The sequence below is a fragment of the Mobula birostris genome, chromosome 12 (genome assembly GCF_030028105.1).
Source record: "Mobula birostris isolate sMobBir1 chromosome 12, sMobBir1.hap1, whole genome shotgun sequence".
NCBI classification, from domain to species: domain Eukaryota; kingdom Metazoa; phylum Chordata; class Chondrichthyes; order Myliobatiformes; family Myliobatidae; genus Mobula; species Mobula birostris.
Window position 1 is genome coordinate 76883405 of NC_092381.1, and position 16503 is coordinate 76899907.

A 16503-nucleotide genomic window follows, 5' to 3' on the forward strand; every position below is an offset into this window, starting at 1 on the left:
ACCATACCAGACATACTTCACCCAAAAGCAGTGGATGAATGAGGAGATTTGAAATCTGCTAAAGGCTAGGTCTGTGGTATTCAGGACCAGTGATCTAGAACTGTACAAGAACTCCAGGTATAACCTACAGAAGGCTTTCCTAAGAGCGAAAAAGCAATTCCAAGTGAAGTTAAAGACTGAATCAGATACATATTTGCTGTGGCAGGGTTTGCTTCCTACAAGGTGAAACCTAACGTCATGAATGGTTGTGGTGCTTTGCTCCCCAATGAGCTGAGTGCTTTTTATGCATGCTTTGAAAGGGAGAATAAAACGATATCAGTCTGAATCCCTGCAGCATCCGGCGATCCTGTGATACCTGTCTCAGAGTCTGACGTTAGAACCCTAGATGAACATGAGCAATGCTTCAGGCCACAAATACTGTGCCAACCAACTGGCTGGAGTGCTCAAGGACGTCTTCAACCTCTCACTACTGCAGCTGGACGTTCTGACCTGCTTCACTGACTGTCCTCATTGTGGCAAAAGAGAAGACCGTGGACTGACATGTGAGAACGAGAATGGGGATAGGAATTAAAATGGTTGACCACTGGGAAATTCCACTCTTGATGGATGGAGCAGAGGTCTCAACAAAGCTTCCCCCAGTTTATGACATGCCTCACTAATGTAGAGGAGGCCACGTCGGGAGCACCCAATACAATAGATGACCACAATATATTTCTAGGTGAGGTGTTGCCTCACCTGGAATGACAGTTTGTGGCCCTGAAAGGAGGTAAGGGAAAAAGTATAACGGGAGATATATTAGTGGGGAGCAACGAATGGATAAGGGAATCACGGAAGGAGCAATCCCTGTGGAAAGTGGAGAGTTGGGGGTAGGTAAATATGGGTTTGTTGGGAGGGTCCTGTTGACGATGGTGTAGGTTGTGGAGAAAGATGTTTTTGATGTGGAGACTCATGGCATGGTAGGTGAGGAGAAGAGGAACTCTATCCCTGTAAAGGCAGTGGGAAGATGGGCTGTGCGCAGATGTCTGCGAAATAAGAGACGCAGGTGAGGGTAGCATCAATAGCGGAGGAGAAGAAACCATTTTCTTTGAAGAAGGATAATGTCTGATGTCCTAGAAAGCCTCATCCTGGGGACAGATGTGGCAGAGGTGAATGAACTTTGGAAAGGGAATAACATTTTTACACGAGACAGGGTAGGAAGAGGTATAGTCAAGATACCCTTGGGAATTGGTAGGTTTATAAATGATGTCACTAGACACTTTGTCTCCAGTGATGGAGACAGAGAGTTTGAGGAAGTGGAGTGAGGTCTCAGAAATGGACTGTTGGGGGGCATTACCAGGGAAGTTTTGGAACATTCATTACGTAGCCAAAGAAAAGACAGACAAAGCTGGGTCCTATGCAGATGCCCATGGCTACCCCTTGATTTTGGAGAAAGCAGGAGGAGCAGATGGAAAAATTGTTGAGGGTGAGGATCAGTTCTGCCAGATGGAGAGGGTGGTGGTGGAACGGAACTGGCTGGGCCTTTTGATAAAGAAACGGAAAGCTTTAAGGCCTTCTCGATGGGGATAAGCTTGTAGAACTCGGGTATGAGGTGGAAATGAGCAGTGCAGGGTAAGGGAACTATGAGCTTGGAGCAGAAGATGGGAGTTCTCCAGAGTTCATGAGGTTAGTGATTATGTTGGAGACAATTTTCTGATGATCCAGAGTAGGGTCCTCTTCAAGGTGTAGCTAAGGGAGGAGGTGTCAGAGAGTTGCTATCTGGCCACTGCAAGGTAGAGGTCGGTCTGCCACACTACAACAGCACCTACTTTGTCTGTAGGTTTGGTGGTAAGGTTGGAATTGGTGTCAAGAAATGAGAGGGCAGTGTGCTAAGAAGAGGTAAGATTTGAGGAGGAGAGAGGAGTGCTGAAGTCAAGTTGATTGACATCTTGTCAACAATTAAGAGATGAAAAGATCCAGAGTAGGGTGTCCAAGAAAAGGAGGAAGGTTGGAAATGGGAGAAGGGGTCATCCGTGCGGGATGGGGAATCCTTGCCAAAGAAGTGGGCTTGGAGACGGAGGTGATGGAAGAAGAGCTCGGCATTGGGAAGATGCAGAACTCACTGAGGTGTAGGTAATGGGGTACAAAGGTAAGGTCTTGGCTGGCAACAGAATGATCTGCCTGAGAGAGGGGAAGATCAGAGGGCATAGTGAAAGCATGACAGAAATTAGAACTGGGTTCAGAGAGGGGAGGAGAGTTTGTAGCGTCAGAGGAGGGTTGAGGTGTACAGGGAAGGTATAGTGAGAGGAAGAGGAGGATCCAACAAGTGATGGGAGAGCTTGAGAGACCTGGGGTTGGAGAGTGGTGGTGGGGGAAAGGGATCCTGAGGGCCCAGTGGCAGCGAGGAAGGTCTTGGCCTGGAGCTGGTGGTGGCCGAGATCCAGGTTGGAACTGGAGCTGGAGCTAGGGGCCATGTCATTTGCATACTGAAGGCATCCGGTGTTGTTGGAATTGGAGTTGGAGACAGATCTGCAGTCTGGAGCCAGTCAATTTTCAAGTCCCTGAGTATCAATATCTCAGAAGATCTATCCTCAGCCCAACATATCGATGCAATTGCAAAGAAGGCATTTAGAATTTGAGGACATGTGGTATGCTACCAATGACTCCAGCAAATTTCTGCAGATAAATCATGGAAAGCATTCTGACTGGTTGCATCATCATCTGCAAATGCAATGTTAGTACTCATTTTGAGAAGACGGGAATATAAAATCAAGGATGCAATGCTGAGGCCTCACTTGGAGTATTGTGTGCAGCTTTGGGTCCCTTATCTATGAAAGGATGTGTTCAAATTGGAGAGAGTTCAGAGGAGGTTCATGAGAATGATTCTGGGAATGAGAAGGCTATCTTATGAGGAGCTATACTTATTGGAATTTAGGAGAATGAGGGGGAGCCTTATTGAACCCTATGAATGTTGGAAGGCCTAGGCAGATTGCATGTGGAGAAAATGTTTCCTATGGTAGGAGAGTCTAGAACCAAATGGCTTAGCCTCAGAACAGAGGGATGTTCATTTAGAATGGAGATGAGGAGAAAGTTCTTTAGCCAGAAAGTGGTGAGACTGTGGAATTTGTTGCTACAGGCAGCTATGAAGGCCAGGTCATTGGGTGTAGTTAAGATAGATATTCTCGATTAGTCAGGATGCGGAAGGTTACAGGGAGAGGGCTGGAGAATGGGGTTGAGAGGGAAATGGATCAGCCATGATGAAATACAGAGCAGAGTCAGTGAGCTGAATGGCCTGTTTCTGCTCCTATATGTCTTATGGTCGAATGGTATGGTATAGCTGAGTCAGTGCACAGGACTGGAAAAAGGTTATAAACTCAAGCTACCTGCATCATGGGCACTAGATTCCCCACCAGCAAGGACATCTTCAAAACACAATGCCTCAAAGAGGTGGCATTTAATATGAAGAACTCTCACCATCCAGGACATGCCCTCTTTTGACTACCACCATGAATGCAAAGGTGCAACAGTCTGAAAATGCCAACTCAATATTTTAGGAACAGCTTCTTTCTCTCTGCCATCGGATTTCTGAATGGTCCATGAACACCACTTTATTTTACTCTTTATTACTCACTAATTTAGTCTTTTTTTGCATTGTTTATTTTTTATATATATTACTGTAATTTATAGTAATTTTTATGTTTTGCACTGCGTTACTGCTGTGGAACCACAAACTTCATGGCATAAGTTGATGATAATAAATCTGATTCTGGTATTCTTACTTTTTAAACCGATGTGCTATTCAGTGTCTGTGAAATAGAACCTTACTTTCCCATACCACTGCCTGAGCTATATATTCCCCTCCCTAAGTCTGATTATCATGATACCAATTTGCCTAGCTCAGGTAATAGATAGCGGTTAGAATTACTGACATCCATTTCCTTAATTTAACACACAGCAACCAGTAGTTTTCCAATGGAGTTCAATATGTTGCTAGACTCAACGTGGATCACAGCGACCAGCTCCTTCCTTTCCAGCCTAATGTTCATTCAAGACATTTCTTGTTGCCCTTCACACTGGCTTCAAGTATGTAAAGCACGCTGATATTAAAATAAAAATTCAAAGAATAAGTGCTACTTGAATGATTAAAATCTTTGCAGCCTTTCTGATTAAACAGCCTTCCTTCCTCTCCAGACTGATTTTTTCTAACAAGTTCAAATTTTAAAGTAAATTTACTATCTAAGTACATATTTGTCACCATATACAACCCTGAGATTCATTTTCTTGCAGATATACAGTGAATCCAATCAGTGGATAATATCATCAGTGAAAGACTGCATTCAACAGAGCAGACAACCAGTGTACAAAGAAAACAAATGGTGCAAATATAAAAAAAAAGGAATAATAAATATAAATAAATATCGAGAACATGAGATGAAGAGTCTTTGAAAATGACTCCATAGGTTGTGGGAACAGTTCAGTGATGGGATGAGTGAAGTTGAGTGAGCAAGTGCTTAATGAGAGATTAGCTTGTATTAATTACATGGAATTATTTCACGCACAATTGATTTCGGTTCATTGGGTACTAGTGAAAGTGTATTTGAAGAACTGTTTGTAAACCAAGCATTCACTGGAAATGTTTGAGAGAAAATATTCTTTGCAGCAGCAACACCCAATATTTGATCAAGTATTAGGATATGAAACAGCATCACAGGTAGACAGGGTAATGAAGAAGGCATTTAACATGCTGGCCTTTATCATCCAGGGCACTGAGTGTGGGAGTTGGGACATTAAAATGCACTTGTGTGGTTTTGTCACCCTATTATAGGAAAATCATGGTTCAATTGTACTGAGTGCAGAGAGGATTTGTCAGAAATGTTGCCAGGCAAGGTCTTTATTTCTTAAAACACAGTTATATGAGGGGCAACCTTACAGAAATGTTCAACAGTAATGCGAGCATAGATAGGGTAGATGCTAACAGACTTTTCCCTGGGGTAGGGGAATTCCAAATCTAGTGTGCATAGGGTCAGGGTGAGAAGGGAACGATTTAAAAGGGATCTGAGAGGCAACCTTTTGATGCAGAGGGTGATGATCATATGGAATGAATAGCCGGAGGAAGTGGTTGGAGGCAGGTACAAGAGAATAGTTTTAAGAAGAACTTGGATAGTACATGGAGGGGTAGATCTTTGAGGAATGTGGGTGGAATGCAGGAAAGTGGAACTGGTTGGGTCAGCTCTATGGTCAGTAAAGACTGATTGGGCCAAAAGGCCTGGATATATGCTACATATACTGTATTGCTCTAGTACTCTGTGGTGTGTTTCAGGATATTTTACCACATTTCACTGAAATTAACTGAGACAAAATGTTGAATATTTAATGCTGAAGGCAAGCACTGAAAAATTAAAAGCGGTTGCCTGAGCTTAGTAAATTCCAATATCCTTGAAAATGAAAATGTAACATTAAGTTTTATCCGACCCCTTCTAACATGCACACAAAACATCAATCTTATTGAGGCCCTTACTTGCCGTTCACTATTGTATTTTCACAGCTTTCACTCAGCCATAATCAATGGTTGATTTAAAAAAAAGTATTGAACCAGCAAACCAATTGCTCTGATCACAATTGCTTCCTTTTCCTCTCCTTCCCCCATCATTTTACAAACCTTAGAAATTTGTTGTTTGTGAACTTTCAGTTCTTCTGCAGAGTTAACAAGATCAACACCGAACTATCAGTGTTTAAATATTCTGACCAACCGAATTCATTAAATTAACTAATTTAAGAATTTTTTTTAAAGAAAATTACTACTATTTCTTCCTATGCTTTAATTTTCTGCCATTTTAGTTTCCTTCAGAAGTAGCTTGACATTACAAGTTATCTCTTTTAATGCAACTGACAGTCTGTCCATGAAATCTAAATGTTTATGCCTATCACTTTCAGGGTTTCACGTAGTCAGGTGGGACAGCACTTCACTTTTGTGCTCACAGACATTGAAAGCAGGCAAAGGTTTGGTTTCTGCCGCTTAACATCAGGATGTAAAGTCTGCATCTGTATCCTCAGGTATGTGGAATTTAAAATGAATTATGAATTTTTGCACTGTGTTTAAGATGCATGCAAAACTATATCATTTGAATTGAATTTGAATTGGTGTCTCCAGCATTAAGCATGGCAATAGTGTATCAGGTTTTTTTTTGTTGCACTCCTGTACCCACTATACTTGAATCTGTGATTACTTTTTTTTTGATTATTTGCTATACCAGTGACATTGACTATTTCTGAGAAATTTTGTTCACGATGTCTTGAATTTGTATTCCAACTTTCATATCAAGCATCAATACATTTCCCTCTACCCGCTGTGTTCCTGCTATCACCTTTGACAAAAACCACAGACTAAAACCTTTGTAAAGTGACTACCTGCTGCTGAGAGCTTTCTGCGTTTGTCACTTCCAGGCATGAGTACCCACCCCTGTAGTTCTTAAAATTCTTACTCTATTTTTGTGCCCAAAATCTATCCTAGAGATTGTGCGATCACTCCTCTTCTCAGTGACCAGTCTGAAATATTGCAGTTTCATTCCCTGGTTCAAATTATTTCTCAGCTCCCATATACTCCGCGTTCTCATAATTTTTGCTCCTTGTGTGGCTCACTTTCTCATCTTCCTGCATGTGAAGTAGGTCAGAGAAGGAACACAATTATGAAACATACATCTCTTCCTGTTTCCTATCCGAATTCCTTCCCTGACCCACTTCAACTCCTTTTTAAGATTATTCCTCCAACCCCCAAGTGTGACTAACTTCTGTGGAGTAGACTTGATAGGCCAAGTGGTCCAATCCTATTCCGTGTCCTATTTCCTATTGCCGAAGTTTTCAGTCAGCCTCTCCAATGTATTCTTCTTTGACTCAATATTCAATCAATAATTGCTTTCCATCAGCAGATGTTAGGGTGTTTTCCCAAATTATGGTCACCATCCAAATGCTGATTGTTGGTAAGAAACAGCTGGTTGCTGACTGAAAGGTGGTTGTTGCATATCTGAGATTAAAATAGAAATTGCTGTTAATTGAAGAAGGAAAAATTGGATAAATTGATAGCTGGAAAGGGATCGGTATATTTGAATAATTGAGGAATTTCACCCAAGGATATCAGTTCCTTCTGGATTTGCTTTGTGTTGTCCAATGTGTTTTAAATTCTTATTTGAGTGTTTATATCTTGCTAAGTTCCAGGCGTTCAGAAATTTACATTATTTTAAGGAAGCTGGCATACATAGCTTGTGTGTTTTAGTTCTGTGCCTTTTTCCTTTGGGTTCTATTTTTTCATTCAATGCTGCATGAATTATCAAAATGCCTTAGCTTATAGTTGTAGTTGCCATTTATTACATACAAAGCCTAAAGTTGTATGAAATAAGTTCTGCCTACTACTTATACCAAGAGCACAAGAGATATAAAGGTGATGGTTGCTTCCTGACTACCTGATCAATCTGAACATGCAGTGAAAAAGTACAAATGGATACAGAAATATTTTGGCTTGAACATGGTTTTTGGAGGATTCTAATTTCTAAAAATTTTAATTGAGAGACAAATTGTCTTTGTTATTGTTCAATGCTGAAGAATACTTCAACCGATACACAGGAGAGTAGAAGCGCAGTTTTACCTTGAACAATTTTCAATCTCATTGCTATGTTTTAAATCACAAAGCAGCAGAGTTGGCACCTTTGCAATCACATATCCGAGCACCATAATGATAGCTGTTTTTGATTAGTGTTTGTAGAGGGTAATGTTTTCAATTTTAATGCAGGAAGAAAGTAATTTATACTTTTGTCATTGACAAATTCTATCAATAATTTTCTTGGTCTTTGCTTCGAAAATAGCTGTGCATGATTCTTTGTGAGAATTATATCAATTATAAACTTTGTCATCATTTTTTAACCAGAAGATTTCAATTTCTATTATGCACTTGCATATATTGCCATTTCATCTGAAGTTTTTGTGTATTACCTCTTCCTGTTAGACTAGCACATTCTAGTGACGTTAGTTAACAAAAGCAGTCAGAACAAAATAAAATCCATATTCAGTATTTTTAATTGATTGTCAAAATAAAGAATTTTATTTTTTTTTGATAATTATTATTGTTTGATGTCCTGGGGTTCATATTCTTTAATATTTTGCTCCAGTAAGTACTGTAAACAGATCATTTGCAAAATATCATCTAATACTAACAGAATGCGAAATACATGTTGACTTCTTCTGTTTGAGCCTGAAATATGCAGCTTTCTTTAGTTGAGTAATTTTTATCTTCTAAACTGAAAGAAATGCTTTTCATGACACATCTTTCTACAAATTCTTAACTCTAAGGAACTACTTAAAATCAGTTATTGTCAATCTCTATTGATTAATTTTTGAATATTTCTATTTTACTGAAGTAGTGAGTGAAATAGCTTTTTGGAATAAAACGATGTACATTATGCATTGGTATGATATAGTGCATCTGAGTAATAGTAATTATTTCATGTTTCAGTCTGATTTTAACTTAAAATTTCGCTTCATTCAAATGTATGACTGTATTTGAAAATGTATGATGTGTTATAAATGACTTTTGTTGCCAAAATAGAATTAAGATATTTAGTTTTGCATTCCTTTATGAACCACTGTTGAAGTTTACCAAAGTCTTTCTATGAACACTATAAAATGTATCTCATGCTTGATTCAAAACAAAATCTTATTTTTTTCAGTAATAGTTCTGGGAATATATGCACATGATTGAGATAAAAACACTACCATAGTTTCATAATCCAAAGCTTCTTTAAGGAACCTTTTGATCTCTACAGCTAAATCTCAGATGGGGAAAATGAGTTATATTCAAAAATATTCTCAATTGTTAGTGTTTGGAATCTTGAGCTCCAGTTCTGCAGCCCTAGCTTTTTAAATTTCTGTTGTTTTCCTTTCATGTGATAGTTTATAATAGCCTCATGGAAGTCTTTAAATGAATGGCATTTCTTGACTAAATGAAGTTTTGATTGAGTTAGGTTAAGTATTTGGAGAAATCACTTCATTTTTTAAATATACTATCTTACTAATCACAGTTTCACAAACAATGAAGATTATTTTTGAGCATTAAATATTTTGGTAAGAACAATCAAAAATGATTTAAGCTTGAGCGATGAAAGGCCTAAGGGGATTTTCAGTTACTTCTAAATCACAGTGCTTGTTTTAATTGCATTTGATTTTTGGACCCTGTGCAATAAATTTTATCTGGTTGAGAATGTTTTCTTTTCCCAGATATAAAAACATTTCAGGTTTTGAACCATTAGAATGAACTTCGTGTCATATATTTCCACGAGCCTCTAAATTTTTATTTAAGTATGCTTTCTGGAAAATAGGTGCAGTTCAGTACTAATCTACAGTAACAATGGTGATACACGGATTTGTATCCAGTCATTTCAAACCGCATTATTTTTTGAACAGTTTCTCATGAGAAGAGAGTAAAACTTGGGGAAATTACCTCAAGTTAGATTTCAGACGTGCTTTGATGGAGAATGTGTGAATGACATTTGACTCTCTTCAGCCTCTTTATTAACAGTAGTGCCAAAGAAGAAAGGAAAATTTAAGTAGTTTTAATTTAGGTAAGTTAAGAAATGAAATGTTGCAGTAACTTTGTTGCATAGATGGTGTTAAGGGATAGGCAATTCAAGCCCCAGGAATAAATTAACACAAACAGTTAATAAACGAATGTCCTGTCCTCTGTCTCCTCTGTTATTCTCGAACAAACTTTCATATCCGTCTCTTAAGGTCATTGAAGCTGTTATTGGCAGGTCTAATGGGTTATCGGTGAGTGGTAAGAATCCACAGTGAGGAATGCTCCCAGGGTTTTTTTGTGGTCATCCCTGTGATGACTCTGTGCTTCTAAAGGAACTGAAAATAAAACCTGTTCAAATCATTACCTTTGTTGCATTTGTATACAAAGATACCAGCTATTTAATTGTGTCCAGTTATTGACATTATCCAATTTAGTAGTGCAAAGTACATCATCATGTTTATTTTTAAGAAAAATGCATTTCCTTCATTTTGGATTGTAACTGTTCTGCTTCTGTAAATAGATTAGACTTTCTAATCTATGGGGACAAGACTGTAATAAATCCTTCATCCAGCAGTGACATGAAACCATTATTAAAATATTTGGTTTGCTTTTGATTTTGAAGTATTGCGATTGTTAAATTGTCACCTTCACTTAGAAAAGGAAGTGCTTTAACAAACAAGCTCATTTTTTTTAGGCAGGTAAGGCTTTGTAGTGCAGTAACTCCCATCGAAGTGAAGTCATCAGTTGCCAAAAGCAAATCCCCTTAAAAGCAGAATGTTTCAATTTTACACACTTTGTGTCAATTTTCTGCAAAAGAAAGTAGCCCGTAGACATGTCATGTTAAGGTTTAGAAAATCAACTTCCTCTGTTTTGATTTGATTACTAAGAGCAGTGTTCTCCTGGAAGTTGGTGTCAGTGGTCAGTAAGTCATTTGACGGAAAACATTTCCCTTCCTTTATTTAACCTTTGACTTTTGAAAGTAAAAGTTAATCAAAGCTTAAGTAGAAGCAGCAGTAAGGTGGAAGTCCACAGCTGGCAAATAAAGTCGATCCAGCTCTGTAAATGTAACTTTGAGAGACTGCTTTTTGACTCTTTCCAGGTGGAAATCTTTAATAAAATTTAATTCACTACCACTGTTCTTTTTTAAGATAGGAGAAGAGCCTGACCAGTTTCAGTCTCTAGAAATATTGCAGTCCAATTGGAAATTGCCAATGTTACCCGGATTAAATCAGCCAATTTATCAGTATGTGGGATCCTTTATCTTTGAATTTGAAAATAATTTTACAACTCACAAAAAGTTATTCAAAACCTGTAGACAAGAGTAGAGAAATTATCCCTCAAGTCTATTTAGTTATTCAGCTAAGTTGTAGCTGTTCAAAGACCTGGACCATACTTTTCCTCTACCAGCCCAGCTTCCTTTGCTTCATATCATGCCAACAAACAAAGCAGGAACCTTGAGCCTGTGTTGCCACATGATCCAATTTCATGGCTAATCAGTAGCAACCTCAACACTGAGTTCCTTCCTAACCATAATAACATCATCATCCTGCAGTGAAAAATCTTTTGTCTGTCCATCAAGGTCATTGGTTTTGCTGTTTCTGGGCATTATGGTTAGCAGTGAGTAGTCAGAGTTGGATCACCAGTGAAGAAGGCTTTCAGGGCTTTGTTCTGAATGCCTGCGCAATACACTTGTGCTTATAATAGGGGCACCTAAATAAATAAATAAATAATGCAACGTTGCTTAACGAAACTCTAAATTTCAGGTTCAACCACCATATAAGGAAGAGAGTTACAAAGACTCATAGGTCACAGAAAAGCTTCCACCTCATCTCTGTATGAAATATCAAGTATTCGTGTTTAAACAGTGACCTTTAGTTATAAATTCTTCCACAGGTAGAAGCATCCTTTCCACAACCACCCTGATGGGATCCTTTAGGATCTTATAAAACCTCAATATATAGGAGAAGAATTAGGCCATTCAGCCCATCGAGTCTGCTCTGTTATACCATTATGGCTGATTTATTACCTCTCAACCCCATTCTTCTGCCTTCTCCCCATAACCTTTGATTCCCTGATGAATCAAGACCCTATTAACCTTAATGATTTGGCTGCCACAGCTATCAGTTGCAATGAATTCGACAGCTTGACTACCATCTGGCCAAATAAATTCCTCTCTATCTAAATGGATGTCCCCTATCCTGAGGCTGTATCCTCAGGACCTAAGCTCACCCATTATATTAAACATCTTCTCCAGATCCATTCCATCTAGGCCTTTCAACATTTGCTAGGTTCCAATGAGATTCCCCTCATTCTTCCATACTCCAGCAAGTACAAACCTAGCGCCATCAAACGCTCCTTGTACGTTAACCCTTTTGGTCCAGGAATCATTCTTGTGAGCCTCCTCTGGACCCTCTCCAATGTCAGCGCATCATTTCTTAGATAATGAGCACAAAACTGCTCACAATATTACAAGTGTGGTCTGACCACTCCTTATAAGGTCTCAGCATTATATCTTTCCTTTTGAAATGAATGCATGTTATTTGCCTTATTTATAACCTGTAAGTTAACCCTTAGGGATTCCTGCACAAGGGCTCCCAAGTCTATTTCTGCCTTTATTCCTTCACTTTCCTGCACTATATTCAATCTGCTACTACTTTACCCATTCTCCCAATCTGTCTAAGTCATTCTGCTGCAGACTGTCTTCTTCCTCAACATTACCTGACCCTCCACCTATTTTGGTATCATTTGCAAACTTGGTCACAAAGCTGTCAATTCTGTCATACAAATCATTGACATACGGTATAACGTGAAAAAAGCAGTCCCAATATCGACTGCTACAGAACACCACTAGTCACCAGCAGCCAACCAGAATAAGCCACCTTTTTCTCCACTCATTCCCTCCTGCCAGTCAGCCAACCTTCTATCCATGCTAGAATCTTAAACTGTAATGCCACACACTCTTATCTTGTTAAGCAGCCTCATGTGTAGCACCTTGTCAAAAGCCTTCTTAAAAAATCCAAATAAAGAAATCCACTGACTCTCCTTTGTCTATCTTGTCTGTTTTCTCAAAGAATTCCAAAAGATTTGTCAGGCAAGGTTTCCCCTTTAGGAATCCATGTTGACTTGGACCTACTTTTTATCACCTGCCTCCAAGTATCCAAAACCTCATCCTTATTAATGGATTCCAACATCTTTCAAACCACTGAAGTCCAGCTAACTGACCTATAATTTCCTTTATTCTGTGCCCTTCCTTTCTTAAAAAGTGGAGTGACATTTGCAGTTTTCCTGTCCTTCAAAACCATGCCAGAGTCTCTTAATTCTTGAAAGATCATTACTAATGCTTCCACAATGTCTTCACCTACCTTTACAGACCCTAGGGTGTAGTTCATTTGGTCCAGGTGAATTATCTACTTTCAGACCTTTTGTATTCCCAAACACCATTTCCTTAGTGATAGTAACTACACTCATGTCTGCCTCCTGATACTCTCAATTTTCTGGCATACTGCTCATGTCTTCCACAATGAAGACTGATGCAAGATACTTATTAAGTTCATCTGCCATTTCTTTGTCCCCCATTACTACCTCTCCAGCATCATTTTCCAGTAGTCCAATACTACTCTTGTATCTCTTTTACTCTTTGTATTTCTGAAAAGATTTTTGGTACCCTCGTTTATATTTTTGGCTGGCTTCCCTTCATAGTTCTCTCCTTATGGCTTCTTTGGTTGCCTTCTGTTGTTCTTTTATCCAACTACCAAATCCTCTAACATCCCACTAATTTTTGCTATATTATATGCCCTCTCTTTTGCTTTTATGCTGTCTTTGACTTCCCTTGTCAGCCATGGTTGCCTCATCCTCCCTTTAGGATACTTCTTCATCTTTGGGGTGTATCTATCCTGCACCTTCTGAATTGCCCCCATAAGCCCCAGCCATTGCTGTTTTACTGTTATCTCAGCTAGCGTCCCCTTCCAATCAACTTTAGCCAGCTCCTCGATCATGCGAATCAACTTTGGCTAGCTTCTCTCTTATGTTTAAATATTTAAAAAATACAAATCTAACTCTGCCAATTTTTCCTCTTGTGACGATCCACACATTCCTGGTCTTAATCTAGCAAGAACTTCTCTGCATTCTTAGATCGCACTGCCATCTTTTCTTATATAAGGAAATGTAATGTACTCCAGATGTCATCTCATATATAAATGAATAATCACCTCCCTCCCTTTGTATTCAGAATCAGAAACAGAATCAGGTTTAATATCACTGCATATGTTGTGAAATGTTTTGTCTTTGTGACTATTATATATACAATAGTTAACTGAGTAGTGCAAAAATGAAAATTAAAAAAAAGTAGTGAGGTAGTGTTAATGGGTTCAATGTCCATTCAGAAATCAGATGGCAGGAGGAAGAGCAATAAACAATAACTTCTGTAAGCCTTTCTGATTATTTGCTGTTTCGCATACTATCCATCTATTAATAATACACTGGAAACTCTAATCCCTCTACTTCTCAAATCTTCTCAGTCCCTCAACTTGTAGATAATGTTTCATTGTATATTTCCTACAAAAGCAGACAATTCTCTCATATTCTACTCCATACCTCCCTCTGCAATTGGATCCTCAACTTCCTAACCAGAAAACCACAATCTGCGGATTGGTAAAAGCACCTCCTCCTCGTTGATCATCAACACTGGTGCACCTCAGGGGTGTGTGCTTAGCCCACTGCTCTACTCTCCCTATATACATGACTGTGTGGCTAGGCATAGCTCAAATGCCATCTATAAATTTGCTGATGATGAAACCATTGTTGGCTGAATCTCAGATGGAGGCCAGAGGGCATACAGGAGCGAGATATAGCAGCTAGTTGAGTGGTGTCACAGCAGCAATCTTGCATTCAATGTCAGTAAGACCAAAGAGCTGATTATGGGCTTCAGAAAGAGCAGGATGAGGGACCACAAATAAATCCTCATAGAGGGATTAGAGGTGGAGAAAGTAGGCAACTTCAAATTCTTTGATCTAACCAGGTCCCAACATATCGATGCAGCTATAAATAAGGCAAGGCAATGGCTATACTGTATTTCATTAGGAGTTGAGGAGATTTGGTTTGTCACCTAAAGCACTTGAAAACCTCTACAGATGTACTATGGAGAGCATTCTGACAGGCTGCATCACAGGATTGAAAGAAGCTACAGAAAGTTGTGAAATCAGTCAGCTCCATCTTGGGTACTAGACTCCATGGTATCAAAGACATCTTCAAGGAGCGACACATATATATACTTACTGTAATTGATGTACTTTTTTCCTATATTATCATGTAGTGCATTGTACAGCTGCTGCTGAGTTAACAAATTTCACAACATATGCCGGTGATATTAATCCTGATTCTGATATTCTTCACCTTTGCTCACTCACTTAACAGGTTACAAATGGATATACCATATGTCCTCTTCACGACTTATTTTCCACTAGCTTTGGTTCATCAGTAAATTATGATTTTCTCCCTTCATCAAAAACCTTTGTATAAACTCTAAAATGCTGAGGGCCCATTACCAGTCCCTGTGAAATGTATTATATTTTGCCACCCAGAAAAAGACTTATTTGTGACTAATATTTAGCAAAAGTCTTTCAACTTCAGATTTAAAATTAATTTTCCCAACATCAAGTGACATGTAAGGAAGTTGCAAGCGACAACCTCTCTCTGTTCTTCCTGCTTTGACGTATCCCCTAATTTTCAGACCATGCCTCCTTGTGCTAGAAAATCTAGTCAACTCTGTTGAATTTTCATCCCTAAGCAGAACTGTATAACTGTTAGAAAGCTGAAGTGGAAACAAAGAATTTTGGAAATCTGTTTCAGAATGGTGGCCTCTCATCAGAATTGCTTGGACACTGGCACAAAATTTGCACTCTGCTTTCTTCTCCAGAGGTGCTTCCTAACCTTCTGAATATTTCCATCAATTTTATCTTCATATTCCAGCAAAAATTGATTCTTTTTACCTACTGTATCTTAATCAATTTTGCATCTTAGGTGTTAAAGTCTAAGAGAATACTACTCAAATTTTGGTAGTAGGTACTCATGATTTATCTGGAAGAATCCACCTGTCTATTATGTACTCCCGCATATTCTTTCTAAAATGTGAAGCTCAGAAATGCATATTTAAAACTATGAATGATGCTTTTTGCAGCTGTAAGGTAACTTCTCCCATTTATTTGCGTTCTCTGGTTATAATGGGTGGAATCCCAATAGCATTGTTTTTTTCATTTGACAGTTATATCGTTTTCATTCATTTTAGTGTTCTACTGGCAACTAATATTTGATTTTTTTAAGTTCAAATTTAAATACATCACAGTTAACTGCATCGTGGTTCATTTTCCATTGCCTTTCCCATCATGAATTTATTGTTTTGCATTACAATTTGCGTTACAAGTTACTTCCCATGGTAGGGGATTCTTAAGGCAAGAGGGCACAACTTCAGGATTGAAGGACATCCTTTTCGAACTGTGATGTGGAGAAGTTACTTTAGTCAGAGGGTGGCAACTCTCTGGAATTTGTTGCCACGAGCAGCTGTAGAGGCCAAGTCATTGGGTGTATTGAAAGCAGAGATAGATAGGTTCTTGATTAGCTAGGGCATCAAAGGTTATGGGGTGAAGGCAGGGGAGTGGGGATGACTGGAAGAATTGGATCAGCTCATGATTGAATGGCAGAGCAGACTTGATAGGCTGAATGGCCTACTTCTGCTCCTATATCTTATGGTCTTATTGTCTACAATCTGATGTTCCATCTACACAGCCAAATCTGTTGCCTTTCTTGGACCATCTTCATGTCACTGGCAAATTTAGATTCATGGCTTTCCATTTCATCATAGTGGAAGAGGAACAAGGAGGCAGACTCAGTTCTGTTGCTTAAATGGGACTGAATAAGTATCTGAAATGAAAATGTATATTTATGAGGAGGCTGTTTAGTGATTGGGATGA

The 16503-nt window shown here is 38.9% G+C and overlaps 1 protein-coding gene across 2 annotated transcripts in view; it reads left to right on the plus strand.

The window, feature by feature from the left end:
• The window catches only part of dennd1b (DENN/MADD domain containing 1B), a 333534-nt gene that overhangs the window by 153814 nt on the left and 163217 nt on the right, over positions 1 to 16503 (plus strand). For both annotated transcript variants that reach the window (XM_072274177.1, XM_072274178.1), the window contains exon 5: positions 5911 to 6030. In XM_072274177.1, the coding sequence (XP_072130278.1) occupies positions 5911 to 6030 (120 nt within the window). The remainder of the gene's footprint in view (positions 1 to 5910; positions 6031 to 16503) is intronic.